This window comes from Hemitrygon akajei, chromosome 6 (genome assembly GCF_048418815.1).
Source record: "Hemitrygon akajei chromosome 6, sHemAka1.3, whole genome shotgun sequence".
NCBI lineage: Eukaryota > Metazoa > Chordata > Chondrichthyes > Myliobatiformes > Dasyatidae > Hemitrygon > Hemitrygon akajei.
The window spans coordinates 136,718,093-136,735,350 of record NC_133129.1 but is presented as its reverse complement, the minus strand read 5'-3'; the positions used below and the strand labels follow the sequence as shown (position 1 = coordinate 136,735,350).

The window sequence follows — 17,258 nt, the reverse complement described above, 5'->3', positions numbered from 1 at the left end:
GTGCAGTGGCGTTTTAATGAATGTTTCTGGTGCTTGAGAACTGTTAGACTTTTATTTTATTGGAAGAAAGGGAAATTAGGAAGGAAGCATTTATTGGCTGAGATGATACACATCGATTAAATAAATTAAATAGTATGAAGACCAAATTATCCATTAAGACATGGTGGCACAGTGGTGCAGCAATTGATGCCTCATGTCTCCAGCAGCTTAGGTTTGATGTTGATCTGATGTGCAATCCTGACTCAGTGTGAGGTTTCCACGTTCTCACTGCCACTTCATAAATTTTCCCTTTTCTCTCCCATGTCCCAAAGATCAATTGCAAGTGTAAATGACTTTTAGGGTAGTTAAGTGGCAAATAGAGCCTAAAGGAAGCTGATGAACATCTAAAAGAGAGTAATTGCAGAGACGCAGAGAAATAAGGAGATGGGGAATGCGATTCAAAGAATTACTCTGCTGGGACTAGTATTGACCATCTCCCCCCCCCCCCCCCCAGTTTGAACGGATTACTCTTATGTTGTCATAATAATAGCAGCAACAATGTCACTGTTTGAGTTTATTGTCAGTATCAGTCCACTGAACTTACACAGAGGGATTCATGCTTGTTCATATTTATCAGAGGAAAGAGGTGCATAGTTTTCCTAATGGATATTCTTTCTACAGTTCTGCCATAGAAATAATTCATAAGTATATTGTGAGAAATTTCCTTTGCTTTGTTCAGATTGCCAATAATGACAACAGACTCAAGGTCTAAAAAGCCGTGCAATTGCACCAAGTCCCAGTGCCTCAAACTGTAAGTAATACAGTGTAACTGTACAATCTCACTCTAATGGTGCTCTTTCACTTTTATAAACAATACACAGAATGGTAGAAAATATTTAATTGTATTTCATTGAATTATGTGGTAGTGCTTTTATATGATCCTGTTCACCAGCAATGAATACATAAGCCTAGTTTTACTTTACTTTATTGTCACCAAACAATTGATACTAGAGCGTACCATCATCACAGCAATATTTGATCCTGCGCTTCGCGCTCCCTGAAGTACAAACCGAATTAAATATAATAAAAATTTAAATTATAAATCATAATTAGAAAATAGAAACGGGAAAGTAAGGTACTGCAAGTCAGGTTCGGATATTTGGAAGGTAACGGCCCAGATCCGGGTCAGGATCTGTTCAGCAGTCTTATCACAGTTGGAAAGAAGCTATTTTACCTCTGTTGTTTCTATTTTCACTCGTTTTTGAACAAGAGATACAAAGAGGAGGTATGTTCACTCATTACTTGGAGATGAAAGGTTGTGAGGACATGACTTTGTGTATCAAACACCTGCTTTGAGTGGACAGATTGGTAAAACTAACCATGATAAAGTGTATACACTTTTGATGATTAGTTGCCTATCCGCATTTCAATACTTGCATTCCATGTTTATATTAATTTTGTAGGATCCAGATATTGCTGGCAAGGCCAGTGTTTATTGTCCACTCATAATTTTGACAGTTTTATAACCTACATTCTTTAACTGCTGCAGTGCTGCTGGTGAAAAAACCAAAGCGTGGTTGGCAAGAGGGTTCCAAAGTCTGGAGTTAGCAGAGGTGGAGGAATGACAACATGTTTGCAAATCAGCATGGTGGTGTTACCAGGTGTCTGCATCTGGCAGTAAAGACATGGGGATAAAAAAAATCGTCAAAGTGGTTGGAACTCCAGAGAATTCTGCAGATGGTCACATACTGCAGCCATGTGGTGGAGTAAATGAACGTTTAAGATGGTGGATGGGATGTGAATCAAGTAGGACATTTTATCCGGGATAGTATCGTGCTTGTTGAAAGTTGGAACTGTGTTCATCATAAGCATGGAAAGTATTCCATCATTGCCGTAAGTTAATGGGAGCCTTTGGACTGTCTGATACCCAGCCTCTGGCCTGCTGCTCTTGTATTTATGTGAGGAGTCCATTTGTCTTTCTATTATGCAATTGTCCCTAAGATCTTTATGAGTGTAATTCTTGGCAATGGTAATGCCATCGAATATTGAAGATTGTTGGTTAGATTGCTTTTTGTTAGAGATTATCATTTGGCCTAGCGTTTGTTTAGCCGGCATATTAGAACATAGAACATAGAAATCTATAGCACTTCACAGGCCCTTTGGCCCACAATGTTGTGCTGACTGTGTAACCTACTCTAGAAACCATCTAGAATTTCCCCATGGCATGTATTTGCCAACGTAGAGTGGAGAGAGAGTTTGCAAATCTGGCAGAAGCAAAGGATGTTGGAACTGGTGAGGGTGGCGTGCCACTTGAGGGGTGTGGGACTCCCAAAAGTCGCTGTAGTGCTTCCTGATACCTCCCCTTTCCCTTCCCCTTTTCCCAACCATGATTCCCCTCGCCCTGCCCTCTTCCCACTCTCAGTCCACATTAGAGACCCTTAGCGGAATCTGGTTTATCATTACTCACTATGTCATGAAATTTGTTTTTTTTTACTTGCCACTTCTCAGCTCTTCTGCAAATGTCATCTACTGTACATCTTGCTGCATGCAATTATGGACAGCTTAGCTTCCTGAAAAGGTACAAGGTTGCAATCATTAGCAAATATTCCCTTTTCTGACGTTATAATTAAAGGAAAGTTGTTGCTGAAGTAGCAGATGACTGGGCCTAGGCTTCTGCCCTGAGGAACTCCGGCAGCAAAATCCATTTGCTAGGGATGGTTGACCTTCAGTAAGAACATCTACTGTTTTTGTGTGAGATTCGTTCAGCAAGAACATTGGGTATTGTCTGCTAGGTATGTACAACCCTCTCCACTGAGAGTTAAACTGCATAAATCCACAGTTCAAGGTTGACAGTGTTTGCAGACGACAAAGAACAACTAGCTGGGCTGTTTAAAAAGGCTGAAATTAAATTATGAAACTCAGGAAGCAAGTGGTGTTATAGAGGTTGAATGCAGAGTACCTTTGAATTAATAACTTCTAAGTGTATATAGTTCAGAACAATTGGAAGTAGCATGAAGAGAAGTACAGTACATGCCAGAGGCCCTTCATTCAATATATGGGAGTAGAATTGGGCCAAACAGTGCATATTGTTTGCTCCACCATTCAATCATGGCTGATTTCTCTTTTAACTCCATTCTCTTACCTTCTTCCTGTAACCTTTAACCCCTTTACCAATCAAGAGCCTTTCTATGTCTGCCTTAAATACACCCAATAATGTGGCCTGCAAAACCCTCTGTGGCATAAAATTCCATAGATTCACCACCCTCTGGCTGAAGAAATTACTCCTCAGCTTAGTTTTAAAGGGATTTTCCTTTATCAATGAAAAAATCGTTATGTTTCATTATTCACAGTCTACCACAATGAGTTGACATTTTCATTTTTCCTTTTTCCTGACTGTCAGTTGAACAACTGTGCAGGTTTTTATAATTGTACAGTGCAATTGGCAGAAACACAAAAAGACATTTTGGTTGCTTTTCAAATCCAGAGGTACAGGAGTTTATGTGCATGGAAATCAAAATAACCAAAAAGAACAATATTGCAACAAAAAAACAAGGTAACGAATAAAGAAATACAAGGAACTTATTAGAGTGCCTCCTGATATTTTAATAATCATTTTTAAAGGCTTCAAGTTATTTTACAAAAGTAATTCCATACTCTGCAGTCCTCCCTGTAAATCTTGTCATTACCTTACTATTTGTGATATATTCTGTAGGTGTCTGTTTCTGCTGCAGGTATTGTGATTGCTTTGCCAATGGAGAGTTTTGCAGTAATTGCAACTGCACTAACTGCTTTAACAACATTGAGCACGAGGCAGAAAGGTTCAAAGCAATTAAGGTAAGACTGTGGCATCTTTAAATGACATTAGGTGCATATCCTCACCTTCAGCAAAACAGTATTTTTTCATTAATATTCTTGACTTAATCAGCACAGAGTTGGGATTTGTATGATAAACATTTACCTCAGAATCATTCACTTCAACTACAACTGTTTCATGTTTTATAAAATTGGAATGTAGTCTTTATAAATGCTCCAAAATCTGAAATATTATAGAGCCTCCAACACATTTACTACTGTCTCTCAATTCCACTTTATACCTGGTGCTATATATTAACAGTGGTAGATAAAGCAGAGGTTTATAAGACAATTCTCTTTCTGTGACTAGAACATAGAATAGTACAGTGATGGAACAGCCCGTTTCGGAATGAGAATCCGATATATCACCGGATATGTTGAGCAATTTGTTAACTTTAGAGCAGCAGTATAATGAAATACATGATAAACAATTCAGAGGAAAAAGACTGAGTTACATCAAGTGTATGTGTATACAGTATGTGTATATATGTATATAAAATAGTTAAGTTAAAATTAGTGCAAAATGACAGAAATAAAGTAGTGAGGTAGTGTTCATGGGTTCAATGTCCATTTAGAAACCTGATGGCAAAGGGGAAGAAGCTGTTCCTGAATCACTGTGTGTGTGCCTTCAGGCTTCTGAACCTCCTTCCTGACAGTAATGGTGTAAAGAAGGTATGTCCTGGGTGGTGGGGATCCTTAATGATGGACACCACCTTCCTAAGACATCACCACTTGAGATGTGTTGGATAATATGCAGGCTGGTACTTATGGTAGAACTAACTATTTTACAAGTTTCTGCAACTTATTTAGATCTTGTACACTAGCACCCCCCCCCCCCCCACTGCAGATAGTGATGCAGCCAGTTGGAGTGCTTTCCCTGGTACATATGTAGAAATTTTTGAGTGTTTTAGTTGACAAACCAAATCTCCTCAACCTCCTAATGAAATATAGCTGCTGTCTTGCCTTTTTAGCTGCATCAATATGTTGTGTCCAGGTTAGGTCCTCAGAGATATTAAAACCCAGGAACATGAAATTGGCCACTCTCTACTTCTGATCTCTCTGAGGATTGGTTTGTGTTCTCTTATCTTTTCTTATCTTATCTTACCCTTCCTGGTCCACAATCAGCTGTTTGGTCCTGCTGGCATTAAGTACCAGGTTATTTCCACCACTCAAATAACTGGTATATCTCTCTCCAGTATGCCCTTTGGTCACCATGTGAAATTCTGCCAACATTGGTTGTATCATCAGCCAATTTATAGATGATGTTTGAGCTATGCATAGCCACATTGTCATGGTTGTAGAGAGAGTAGCGCAATAGGCTAAGCACACATCCCTGTGTTAATTTTCAGTGAAGTGGAGATGCTATTTCCAACCAGCACAGATTGTGGACTTCTGTTTAGGAAGTTGAGGATCCAGTTGCAGAGGGAGGTACAGAGGCCCAGGTTCTGTAGCTTTTTGCTCATTTGGCCTGTGATGTTTATGCTGACCATAATGCCAACTTAAATTAATTGCATCTGCCTGCATATTGTTTACATCCCTCCATTCCATGAATGTTTATATCTCTTTCGCAATGCCTTTTAAATGGTAACATATCTGCTTTCACCTTTCCTTGTAATGATTCTTGGCTCCTACCATTCTCTGTATAATAAATTTATGTCAAAACTTTCCTTTAAACATTCCTCCTATCACCTTAAATCTATGTTCCCTAGTATTAGATATTTCCATTCTTGGAAAAAAGGCTCTATGTACTCCATATTTGCCACTCATAATTTTATATACCTTTATCAGTTTGCCCCTCAACCTCCAACATTCCAGAAAAAACATTCCAAGTTCCTCCTCTCCATATAGCTAATACTCTCTAATGTAGGAAATATCTAGGTGAATCTTTTTTGCAATGAACAATCTGTTGGAGGGTTTCAGTGGGTTGAACAGCATCTTTAAGAGGAAAGGGATTATCAATGTTTTGAGTCAAAACCATAGACCTCTTTTGCACTCTCTAAAAAGACTCCATACCCTCCCTGTAATGTAGTGGCCTGAACTGCGCACAATATTCCAAACATGGCTTCGCCAAAGTTCTATGCTGCTGCAACGTGACTTCTCAGCTCCTATACTGAGTGCCCCAACCAAATATGATGCATGCCTTCTTTACCACCTATTTCTTTGTGCTGACACATCAGGAAGCTATGGTCTTGTACCCCTAAATCTTTCTGTGCATCAATGCTCCTAAGGGAGCTCCCAAAGTACAGCATTTCACTCTTGTCTGGATTAAATTCCATTCGTTCATTCTCCACACATATTTCCAACTTCTTGTAGAGTAAATATTGATCCCAAAATACCTTCTCCAGGGTCAGATCTTAAATAGTTGCAGAAAGCGTGACATCATAGTTATCTCCAACATATTGAATGTTGGAAAACAATCAGTAAAATGTCTTTAGTTTTTTGTTGGCTCACATATATGTTTAAGAAAATATGTTTTTAAAGTTACGATTTGTGATAATAACAGAAGGCAATCCATCACCTACAGGGATTGTCACTGAGACAGCACTCAGAAGATGTCATTGGTTTTCACTACGCATTTCAATTTTTTGGAGGAAGTAACAGTAAAAATTATGTTTTGTAAATCCAAAACAAATCGAAAGAGAGATGCGGGAGCCCAGGCACATTTTGTCTACTTCATTTTTACTTTAGTGTGCATTTATGATGTGGTGGTGTAATGACGTATGCCATTCACATACTTCATTTATAATTTATGTGAACAACAAAGAATGTTTAATCAAATAATATACTTTTACAATCTTACTCAAATATTACTGAAAAGCTATAAACCTCAATATCAACGTATATACACCTATATATGTAGATACATGTCTCAACTTATATACACATATATACTGTATACAGTCTTCTATATTATAGAACTACTATATAGACATCTTCAACATCAATATCACATTTCTTGTATCTTTGTCTTTCACAAAACCACATTGTTCTTTACCTATTTCAGCTTGTATCTTACTTTTAGCTCTTATCGTCAAAATTCTTAGAAGTATCTTGGTGATATGACTCATTAAACTTACGGTCCTATGTAATTCACATTCTGTTGCTCCAGGTTTCTTAGGAAAAGTGATAAATACTGATTTTTTCATCTCTTCTGGTATTACTCCAGTCTCATAAATGTCATTGATAAAGTGAAGCACAGTAAGTTATTTGAAATATTACAGGAAACTCTAGATTTAGATTCGAAAAACCTCTACCTAATCAGAAATCTATACTGGGAACAAACTGCCGCTGTAAGAATAGATGGAGAAATGCGTCAATTTACGAAACTCAAGAGAGGTGTTAGACAAGTGTGTGTTTTCTCCCCTGATTTGTTTAATGTGTACAGTGAAACAATATTACAAAAAATAAGAGACATCTTGGGAATCAAAGTTGGCGGTGAAAACATCAATAATTTCAGATATGTGGATGCACATTTAAATCGAAGCAAGAGGCGGAGAAGGAACAGGTAAAAGAAGCTCGTAGAGAAGCTGTTTTTTAAACTGATCGGGGCAAAGAGGTTAGAGTGCACAGGCGCGTAATGTAGTGCGCCAAAGGTTTAAAAGAAAGACCGCCATATACAGCAGCCATCGTTGGAGTGGACTGAGGCAGAGTGGGACGGCTTTGGCTCAATCAGGCTTCAGCGAGAACAGGCAGAGGCAAGGTTGAACGGGGCACGACTGCGCAAGTGCATGAAAGTCAGCCTCTGAGATCAGCAGGGGAATTTTAGAAAGCGAGCAGAGGCTGAGTATGAGTTTCACTCCAGGTGAGGTAAGGTCAGGTAAGCTCCTTTAATTAATCTAATTAGCTTAGGAGTAGGTAATGGAGGCAGCAGTTAGGGCAGTTGAGTGCTCTGTTTGCAGTATGTGGGAAGTTAGGGCGAGTGCAATTGTCCCTGATGACTACACCTGCAAAAGGTGTATCCAGCTGCAGCTCCTGACAAACTGTGTTAGGGAACTGGAGCTGCAGCTGGATGAACTTCGGATCATTCGGGAGGCAGAGGCAGAAATAGACAGGAGTTTCAGGGAGATAGTCACCCCTAGGAGTCAGGAGACAGGTAGTTGGGTGACTGTCAGGAGAGGGAAGGGGAATAGACAGGAAGAGCAGAGCACACCTGTGGCCGTTCCCATCAAAAATAAGTATACCGTTTTGAATACTGTTGGTGGGGATGACCTACCAGGGACAAGTTGCAATGGTTGCATCTCTGGCATCAAGACTGGACTCTCAGCTCAAAAGGGAAGGAGGGAAAAGAGGAGAGCAGTAGTGATAGGGGATTCGATAGTTAGGGGGACAGATAGGAGGTTCCATGGAAGAGATCGAGAATCCCAGATGGTCTGTTGCCTCCCTGGTGCCGGGGTCCGCGATATCTCAGATCAAGTTCTCAGTATTCTCAAGAGGGAGGGTGAGCAGCCGGATGTCGTGGTCCATGTAGGGACCAATGACATGGGTAGGAAGAGAGAGGAGGTCCTGAAAGGTGAGTTTGGGAGCTAGGTGCCAAGTTAAAGGACAGGACCTCCAGGATAGCAATCTCAGGATTGCTATCAGTGCCACGTGCAGGTTGGTTTAGAAATAGTAAGATAGTGCAGATCAACACGTGGCTGAAGACATGGTGCAGCAGGGAGGGCTTCAGATTTATAGATAATTGGGCAGATTTCCAGGGAAGGTGGGACCTGTTCCGGCGGGATGGTTTACATCTGAACTGGAGGGGTACGAATATTCTTGCAGGTAGGTTTGCTAGAGATGCTCCTGTGGATTTAAACTAGATATGAGGGGGGAGGGGAACCAGAGTGTAGGAACAGATGTATGGGAGAAGGAAAAAAAAGAAGACAGTAAAGTTCTTTGTACTGTTGGAGATAAACAGAGAGGAAGAGGTGGAGAATTTCTTAAATGCATTTATTTTAATGCTAGGAGCATTGTAAGAAAGGTGAATGAGCTTAGAGCATGGATTGATACCTGGAAATATGATGTTGTAGCTATTAGTGAAACATGGTTGCAGGAGGGGTGTGATTGGCAACTAAATATTCCTGGATTTCGTTGCTTCAGGTGTGATAGAATCGGAGGGACAAGAGGGGGAGGTGTTGCGTTGCTTGTCAGAGAAAATATTACAGCGGTGCTCTGGCAGGATAGATTAGAGGGCTCATCTAGGGAGACTATTTGGGTGGAATTGAGGAATGGGAAAGGTGTAGTAACACTTATAAGGGTGTATTATAGACCACCTAATGGGGAGCGAGAATTGGAGGAGCAAATTTGCAAGGAGATAGCAGATATTTGTAGTAAGCACAGGGTGGTGATTGTGGGAGATTTTAATTTTCCACACATAGACTGGGAAGCCCATACTGTAAAAGGGATGGATGGTTTGGAGTTTGTAAAATGTGTACAGGATAGTTTTTTGCAGCAATACATAGAGGTACCAACTAGAGAAGGGGCAGTGTTGGATCTTCTGTTAGGGAATGAAATAGGTCAGGTGACGGAGGTATGTGTTGGGGAGTACTTCGGGTCCAGTGATCACAATGCCATTAGTTTCAATATAATTATGGAGAAGGATAGAACTGGACCCAGGGTTGAGATTTTTGATTGGAGAAAGGTTAACTTTGAGGAGATGCAAAAGGATTTAGAAGGAGTAGATTGGGACAAATTGTTTTATGGGAAGGATGTAATAGAGAAATGGAGGTCATTTAAAGGTGAAATTTTGAGGGCACAGAATCTTTATGTTCCTGTTAGGTTGAAAGGAAAGATTAAAAGTTTGAGAGAGCCATGGTTTTCAAGGGATATTAGAAACTTGGTTACGAAAAAGAGAGATATCTACAATAAATATAGGCAGCATGGAGTAAATGAGGTGCTCGAGGAATATAAAAAATGTAAGAAGAATCTTAAGAAAGAAATTAGAAAAGCTAAAAGAAGATACAAAGTTGTTTTGGCAAGTAAGGTGAAAATAAATCCGAAGGGTTTCCACAGTTATATTAATAGCAGAAGGATAGTGAGGGATAAAATTGGTCCCTTAGAGAATCAGAGTGGACAGCTATGTGTGGAGCCGAAAAAGATGGGGGAGATTTTGAACAATTTCTTTTCTTCGGTATTCACTAAGGAGAAGGGTATTGAATTGTGTAAGGTAAGAGAAACATGTAGGGAAGTTATGGAAACTATGACGATTAAAGAGGAGGAAGTACTGGCGCTTTTAAGGAATATAAAAGTGGATTAGTCTCCGGGTCCTGACAGGATATTCCCTAGGACCTTGAGGGAAGTTAGTGTAGAAATAGCAGGGGCTCTGACAGAAATATTTCAAATGTCATTAGAAACAGGGATGGTGCCGGAGGATTGGCGTATTGCTCATGTGGTTCCATTGTTTGAAAAGGGTTCTAAGAGTAAACCTAGCAATTATAGGCCTGTCAGTTTGACGTCAGTGGTGGGTAAATTAAATATTCTTAGAGATGGTATATATAATTATCTGGATAGACAGGGTCTGATTAGGAACAGGCAGCATGGATTTGTGCGTGGAAGGTCATGTTTGACAAATCTTACTGAATTTTTGAAGAGGTTACGAGGAAAGTTGACGAGGGTAAAGCAGTGGATGTTGTCTATATGGACTTCAGTAAGGCCTTTGGCAAAGTTCCGTACGGAAGGTTAGTAAGGAAGGTTCAATTGTTAGGTATTAATGTTGAAGTAGTAAAATGGATTCAACGGTGGCTGGATGGGAGATGCCAGAGAGTAGTGGTGGATAGCTGTTTGTCAAGTTGGAGGCCGGTGACTAGTGGTGTGCCTCAGGGATCTGTACTGGGTCCAGTGTTGTTTGTCATATACATTAATGATCTGGATGATGGGGTGGTAAATTTTTTTAGTAAGTATGCAGATGATACTAAGGTAGGTGGCGTTGTGGATAATGAAGTAGGTTTTCAAAGCTTGCAGAGAGATTTAGGCCAGTTAGAAGAGTGGGCTGAACGATGGCAGATGGAGTTTAATGCTGATAAGTGTGAGGTGCTACATTTTGGTAGGAATAATCCAAATAGGACATACATGGTAAATGGTAGGGCATTGAAGAATGCAGTAGAACAGAGTGATCTAGGAATAATGGTGCATAGTTCCCTGAAGGTGGAATCTCATGTGGATAGGGTGGTGAAGAAAGCTTTTGGTATGCTTGCCTTTATAAATCAGAGCATTGGGTATAGGAGTTGAGATGTAATGTTAAAGTTGTACAAGGCATTAGTAAGGCTGAATTTGGAGTATTGTGTACAGTTCTTGTCACCAAATTATAGGAAAGATGTCAACAAAGTAGAGAGAGTACAGAGAAGATTTACTAGAATGTTACCTGGGTTTCAGCACCTAAGTTACAGGGAAAGGTTGAACAAGTTAGGCCTTTATTCTTTGGAGTGCAGAAGGTTGAGAGGGGACTTGATAGTGGTATTTAAAATTATGAGGGGGATAGATAGAGTTGACATGGATAGGCTTTTTCCATTGAGAGTAGGGGAGATTCAAACAAGAGGACATGAGTTGAGAGCTAGGGGGCAAAAGTTTAGGGGTAACACAAGGGGGAATTTCTTTACTCAGAGGGTGGTAGCTGTGTGGAACGAGCTTCCAGTAGAAATGGTAGAGGCAGGTTCGGTATTGTCATTTAAAGTAAAATTGGATAGGAATATGGACAGGAAAGGAATGGACGGTTATGGGCTGAGTGCAGGCCAGTGGCACTATGTGAGAATAAGCGTTCGGCATGGACTAGAAGGGCCGAGATGGCTTGTTTCTGTGCTGTAGTTGTTATATGGTTATATTTGGACACTGTTAATTGCAAGTATGGAGGAAGAACTACAAAACTTAATTGATACAGTTGTTGAAGAAAGTACAAAAATGGGTCTACCCATCAATTGCAAAAATACAAATGTATGGTGATTTCCAAAAAGAAGGAGAATCTTATCTGCAGGCTGAGAATGAACAGGGAAGATAGAAAACAATTACAGAACTTTTGCTACTTAGGAAGCTGGGTGACATGAGATGGCAGGTGCAACATGGACTTCAAAAGAAGAATAGGGATGGTAAAAGACACCTTTACGAGAATGAAGAATATACTGACTAACACTAAACTTGGCATGACAACCTGCCTCAGAGTACTGAAATGTTACGTTTATCCAGTTATGTTATATGGTTCAGTATGTTGGAAGATATCTAGTAACATGAGGAAACAAATTGAAGCAGCAGAGATGTAGTTTTTGAGGAGGATGCAAAGAATATCATGGACGAAACGAATATCTAACGAGGCTGTCATGACCAGAGCAAACACAAAAAGAGAAATAATGTATGAGATGATGAAAAGGCAATGTAATTTCATTAGACATGTGATTAGGAAAGAGCAGTTAGAATGCACGGTAATATTAGAAAGATTGAAGGGAAGAAAGCAAGAAGAAGGCAAAGACAAATGACGATGGAGACAGCAGCCAGAGAACTGGAAATGAATACCAATGAATTGATCCACTTGACCCAAAATAGGAGTGTGTGGGCCATGGCAATCAAAGCTCAAACTGGGCATGGCATCTGATGATGATGATGATATAGACATCCACAGCGGGGTCAATTTTAAGTTGTGCCATTAAGGCCTAAAGATTTCATCTCTGTGGAGGATTCTCACTCTTGTGGGATTATGTCTTTCCTGACAAGGAGTGACAGGAGAGACTTGTGAAACAATCTCAGTTCTGGGGCCTCCTCCATGGTGGTTGTAGGAGTTGACTCTGGGACTTCAGGAAGTGGTTCTGACAACTCTGGACACCTTCCATTTCTACCAGGGCAATGTAGCCCATTGCCAGGGATGGAGAGGTGCTGCTCTTGGCATCTTCTGAATGTGTTGGTATTCTAAACAGTACATGGCAAGCTGCTCAATCTGCTGATCTATTTCAGGCCACCAGACAAAGCTACGAGCCATTTCTTTAATTTACCATGCCTAAATAACTGGCATGTAGCTCATCCAACAATTTAACTCTCAGTTTGGATAGTACAAAAACTCTCTATCCCTTTATAAGGCAACTTCCGTTAAGGGCAAGTTCATTTTAGCGCTGGTAAAAATGGGGAACTGGAGTTTTGGCTGCACATTCCAGGCATTTTGAGTTGCCATGTAAACCTGATACAGTGTGGGGTCTTTTCTAATTTCCCTTTGATAATTTCTGATGTAATGGGGAGACTTTTGATTTGCATCGAATTTGCATTTGATTTTATGACAAGAGGAGTGTCCTCTTTTATAAAAAGTTTTTCAGTTATTTCCTTTTCCAATGGTAAAAGGGAAAATCCATCAGTATTTCCATGATTAGTTGTCCTCTTGAATTCAATCATGTAATTGTATCATCCAAGAAGCAGAGTCCATCATTCATGCTGCTGCTATCAGTAGACACTCTTCTGTGGGTTGAAAATGGACTCTAGTGGTTGATGATCTCTCCTATACAGGTACTGGTGAAACGTTTTACACCCCAAACCAGACTTAAGGCTTCTCTGTCAATCTGTGCATAACTTTTCTCTGCAAAGTCTATGGGGCATTCATTTCCATCACTCATAACATGTGACATGACTGCAGGAGAGGGAAACCAGAGGTACATGAGCCAGTTCTCTTTGGAGGATCAGAAGTGGAGAGGGTCAGTAACTTTAAATTCCTAGGTGTTACTATCTCAGAGGACCTGTCCTCGACCCATCATAGAAGTGTAATTGCAAAGAAAGCATGACATGCTTCTACTTCCTTAGGAGTCTGCGAAGATTCTGCATGTCATCAAAAACTTTGACTAACTTTTATAGATGTGTAGTGGAAAGTGCATTGACTGGCTGCATCATGGCCTGCTATGGGAACACCAGTGCCATTGAATGGAAAATCCTTAAAAAGGTGGTGGATTCGGCCCAGTATATCATGGTTAAAAACCCTCCCAACCATTGAGCACACCTCCATGAAATGCTGTCATAGGAAATCAGCATCCATCATCAGAGATCCTCACTATGCTCTTTTCTCATCAGGTAGAAGGTATAAGAGCTTCAGGACTCATCCCACCAGGTTCAAGAACAATTGCTACCCCTCAAACATCAGGCTCTTGAACAAAAAGGGATAACTACACTCTCTGTTGAGATGTTCCCACAACCAATGATCTCACTTTAAGGACTCTTTACTTTGTTATTTTATGCTCTTGTTATTTATTGCTATTTATTTATACTTGCATTTGCAGTTTGTTGTATTCTATGCCATACTTGATCCTTCATTGATCCTGTTATAGTTATTATTTTATAGATTTGCTGCGTATGCCAGCATGAAAAAGAACTTCAGGGTTTCATGTGCTGACTTATATGTACGTTGATAATAAAATACAACATTTACTTTACTTTGAATCTATACCTTAAGGCAAGGTGGCACAGGCAAGCTCTACTAGGTGATGTGGATCATAATGTGTGAGTACAATGTCTGATACCACTGTTTTCTTTATCTTTTGAAAAGCCACCTCACACTCCTTTGTCATCTCTTCACGATCTGTAGTAATGAGTTCAAGGGGTGGAGCACATGAGCCAGGTTTGGCAGGACCTGTTACAGTAATTGACTAATCCTATAATGGAGCACAACTGTGAAACATCCTGTATTCTTGGGGCATCCACCACTGCTTGAATTTTCTCAGTACACTTTGTAAACCTTATGTATCAATGGTTTGACCACAGTAAGTGATGCCTGGTTTAAAGAATCCCCACTTGTTGCAATATGCTCTGAGCTGATATTCATCTAATATTTTTAACACTGTCTTGAGATTTTGGAGATGTTTCTTGTCATCCTCACCAGAAACAATGATGTCATCTGGGCAGCTTGCAGCACCTGGTTCATAGCTTTTTGCCAGAGTGCAGGTGCAAACGCTACTCTTGAAATAAGCCTATTAGAGTGATAAAGCTCTTTGTGAGTATTTATGGTGAGAAACACTTTGGATTTTTCTTTCATCTCCATCTGTAGGTAGGCCTCAGCTGTCCACTTTGCTGAAGTATTTTCCTCCAGAAAGGTTTGCAAAGTTATCAGCTATCCTGGGCAGAGGGTATTGATCTACTGTACCTTCGGCACTGAGTTGATGGTTACCTTAAAATCACCACAGACCCATCCCAAGGGCTCCACTTAAGCTTGGAAAAAATTCCTTCAGCCTCCATGTCATCTTGCTTACAAGCTACTTCATCACAGATGGTATAAGGAACCAGATGGGTTTTGTAAAACTTGGGGTCACATTTTCATTTTACACTGTTTTACCCTTGATATGTTTGAGTTTTCCAATGTCATCCTTGAACACTTTCTTAATTTCACTTTCAGTTGACTCTTGCAGGGGATGTGGCAAGCAAATTGTGGGTGGATATCCAATCAAGTTGTAGTTGTGCAGCCAATCACAGCCTCACTATTCTTCCCTCCTGTTTTTACCACATACAAGCCCAATTTGGCTTGTTGGTGTTGTATTTCACTGTTACAAATGTCAATCTCACAAAGTTACATTTTCTTCAGTATAACTTCTTAGTTGGATATTTGCAGACTTCAATTCAGTATCTTTGTAATGCTGTTCAAACTCATTTTGTGGAATGACTGAAACAGCCAAGCTAGTGTCCAATTCCATTGTAATTAATCTTCCGTTCACTTCTGGTGTACGCCATATTTCTTGTCTACTGCTAATTTTCACAGTGTAAATGTCAAGGCTAGCTAGTTGTAAGTCACTCTCATCAGATTTTTCATCAATGTTTTTCATCAACTCTTTTTGAAACTGCAACTTGAATTTTTATCTTTTTCTGTGTCCTGTTCAATTCATTTGTTTTTGTCTGCCCAACATGCTCTTGGTTTCTATCCTACTTTTTTTTGCATTTTTTGTAAGTCTTGTCTTTAAATTTGCATTAGTCTAGTGTGTATGAGCCCCTGCCACAACAGTAAGACAATTTGTTCTAGCCAGTCAGGTTTCTGTTTAGACTTTGAAATTTTGTTCATGCTCACTTTCATAGCTGAATGCACTCACTTGTGTCTCTGGCTGCTGTTTTGATTGATACAGTGATTTCAACTGCTCTTTTAAATATGAGTTGTGCTTCAGTTAGTAGCTGTTTTTGAATGCTTTCTTGTAAGATTCCATAAACTAAATGATCTCTTGGTGCATCATTAAACCAATTATTGATCTGGCAATACTCAGATAATTTCTTCATTTCAGCCATGCAAGCTGAAATAGATTCCCCTTCTTTTTGAGTCCACTTATGAAACTTGTAGCATTCTGCAGTCAACAATAGTTTCAGTTCTAAATGTTCCTGAGTTATGTCCCTGCAAAGCTAATTGCAGCTGGTTTGCTTGGAGCAGTCAAACTTCTAAGCAAATGTTATGTTTTTCCACCAATAACACTGGCACTCACTTTTCATTGGCTATGTTAATTGCTTCAAAATATTGTTCAATTTGTTCAGTATACGTAGTCCAGTTACCTGTTGTGCAATCAAGAGCGTCTTTATTTCTGATGTAGCCTGCCATTTCTGGTCTTTTAAAAAAATTCTTCCTATTGTCACCCATTACTCACTGTTTGTGAACCCATGAATTTATTTTGTTTTGTGCTTTTTTGTTAAATTGACCGTTTTTCTCTCCCCCTTCCGAAGAAAAAAATGCTGTGCTGTTAAAAGATAAACATGAAATCTCAGACATGTGTTAGTACTTCATTTTTGCTTTGATGAGGGGCACACTAATGATATGGTGTCATAATGTCTTATGCCATTCATGTACTTCGTACATTTTACCCAAATGAATTAAGTGAACAACAAAGAATGCTTAATTAAAAATGTATTTACAATATTACTCAAATACTACTGTAATATTAAATACACAGCATAAGTCTAACTCCAATCTTATTGCTTTCCTTTTTTCTCCAGTTTTCTGGTTAGACAATAACACTGGTCTGCAGGCTTAGTAAATACGGTGAATTCTGGTTAATTGGGCCATTGATTAATTGGGACAGCTGTTTATTTGGGACAACTCCCAAAGAACAAAAACAGATCAAGAAAATAGCCGGGATTCCCTTTGTTTATTTGGGACACTATGCTGTTTAATTGGGGCAGGTGACTGTTGCCGAACATTTTCTAACTAGCATTAGTTGTGTGCATGTTGAGTGGCCATTAGACTACTCCATGCTTGGAGCAAATTGTTTAAAATAGCATCACTTGCAAGTTTGTGTTCAAAAAGCAGTGATTTTTGTCATTAACAGTTGGCGAGTAATAAACTGTAAGACAATTCAGAACTGTTTTGTTTACTGCGGTTTCAAGCATTCAGGCTTGGAGATGTCAGAAAAGGGCCAGGAGTGAAAATGAAACAATTCTACTACTTAAAAAGTTAGGAACTATGAATAATTTCAAGATATTGACAATCATCTTGATTGTTACAATGAAAATGAAGATTTGGAGGATAC

At 39.6% G+C, this 17,258-nt stretch overlaps 1 protein-coding gene across 1 annotated transcript in view; it reads left to right on the top strand.

Annotated features, from left to right (window-relative positions):
- tesmin (testis expressed metallothionein like protein) overlaps positions 1 to 17,258 on the top strand; it is a 160,107-nt gene that overhangs the window by 124,629 nt on the left and 18,220 nt on the right. The window contains exons 8-9 of the mRNA XM_073049356.1: positions 719 to 790; positions 3,711 to 3,813. Coding sequence (XP_072905457.1) covers positions 719 to 790; positions 3,711 to 3,813 — 175 coding nt within the window. The remainder of the gene's footprint in view (positions 1 to 718; positions 791 to 3,710; positions 3,814 to 17,258) is intronic.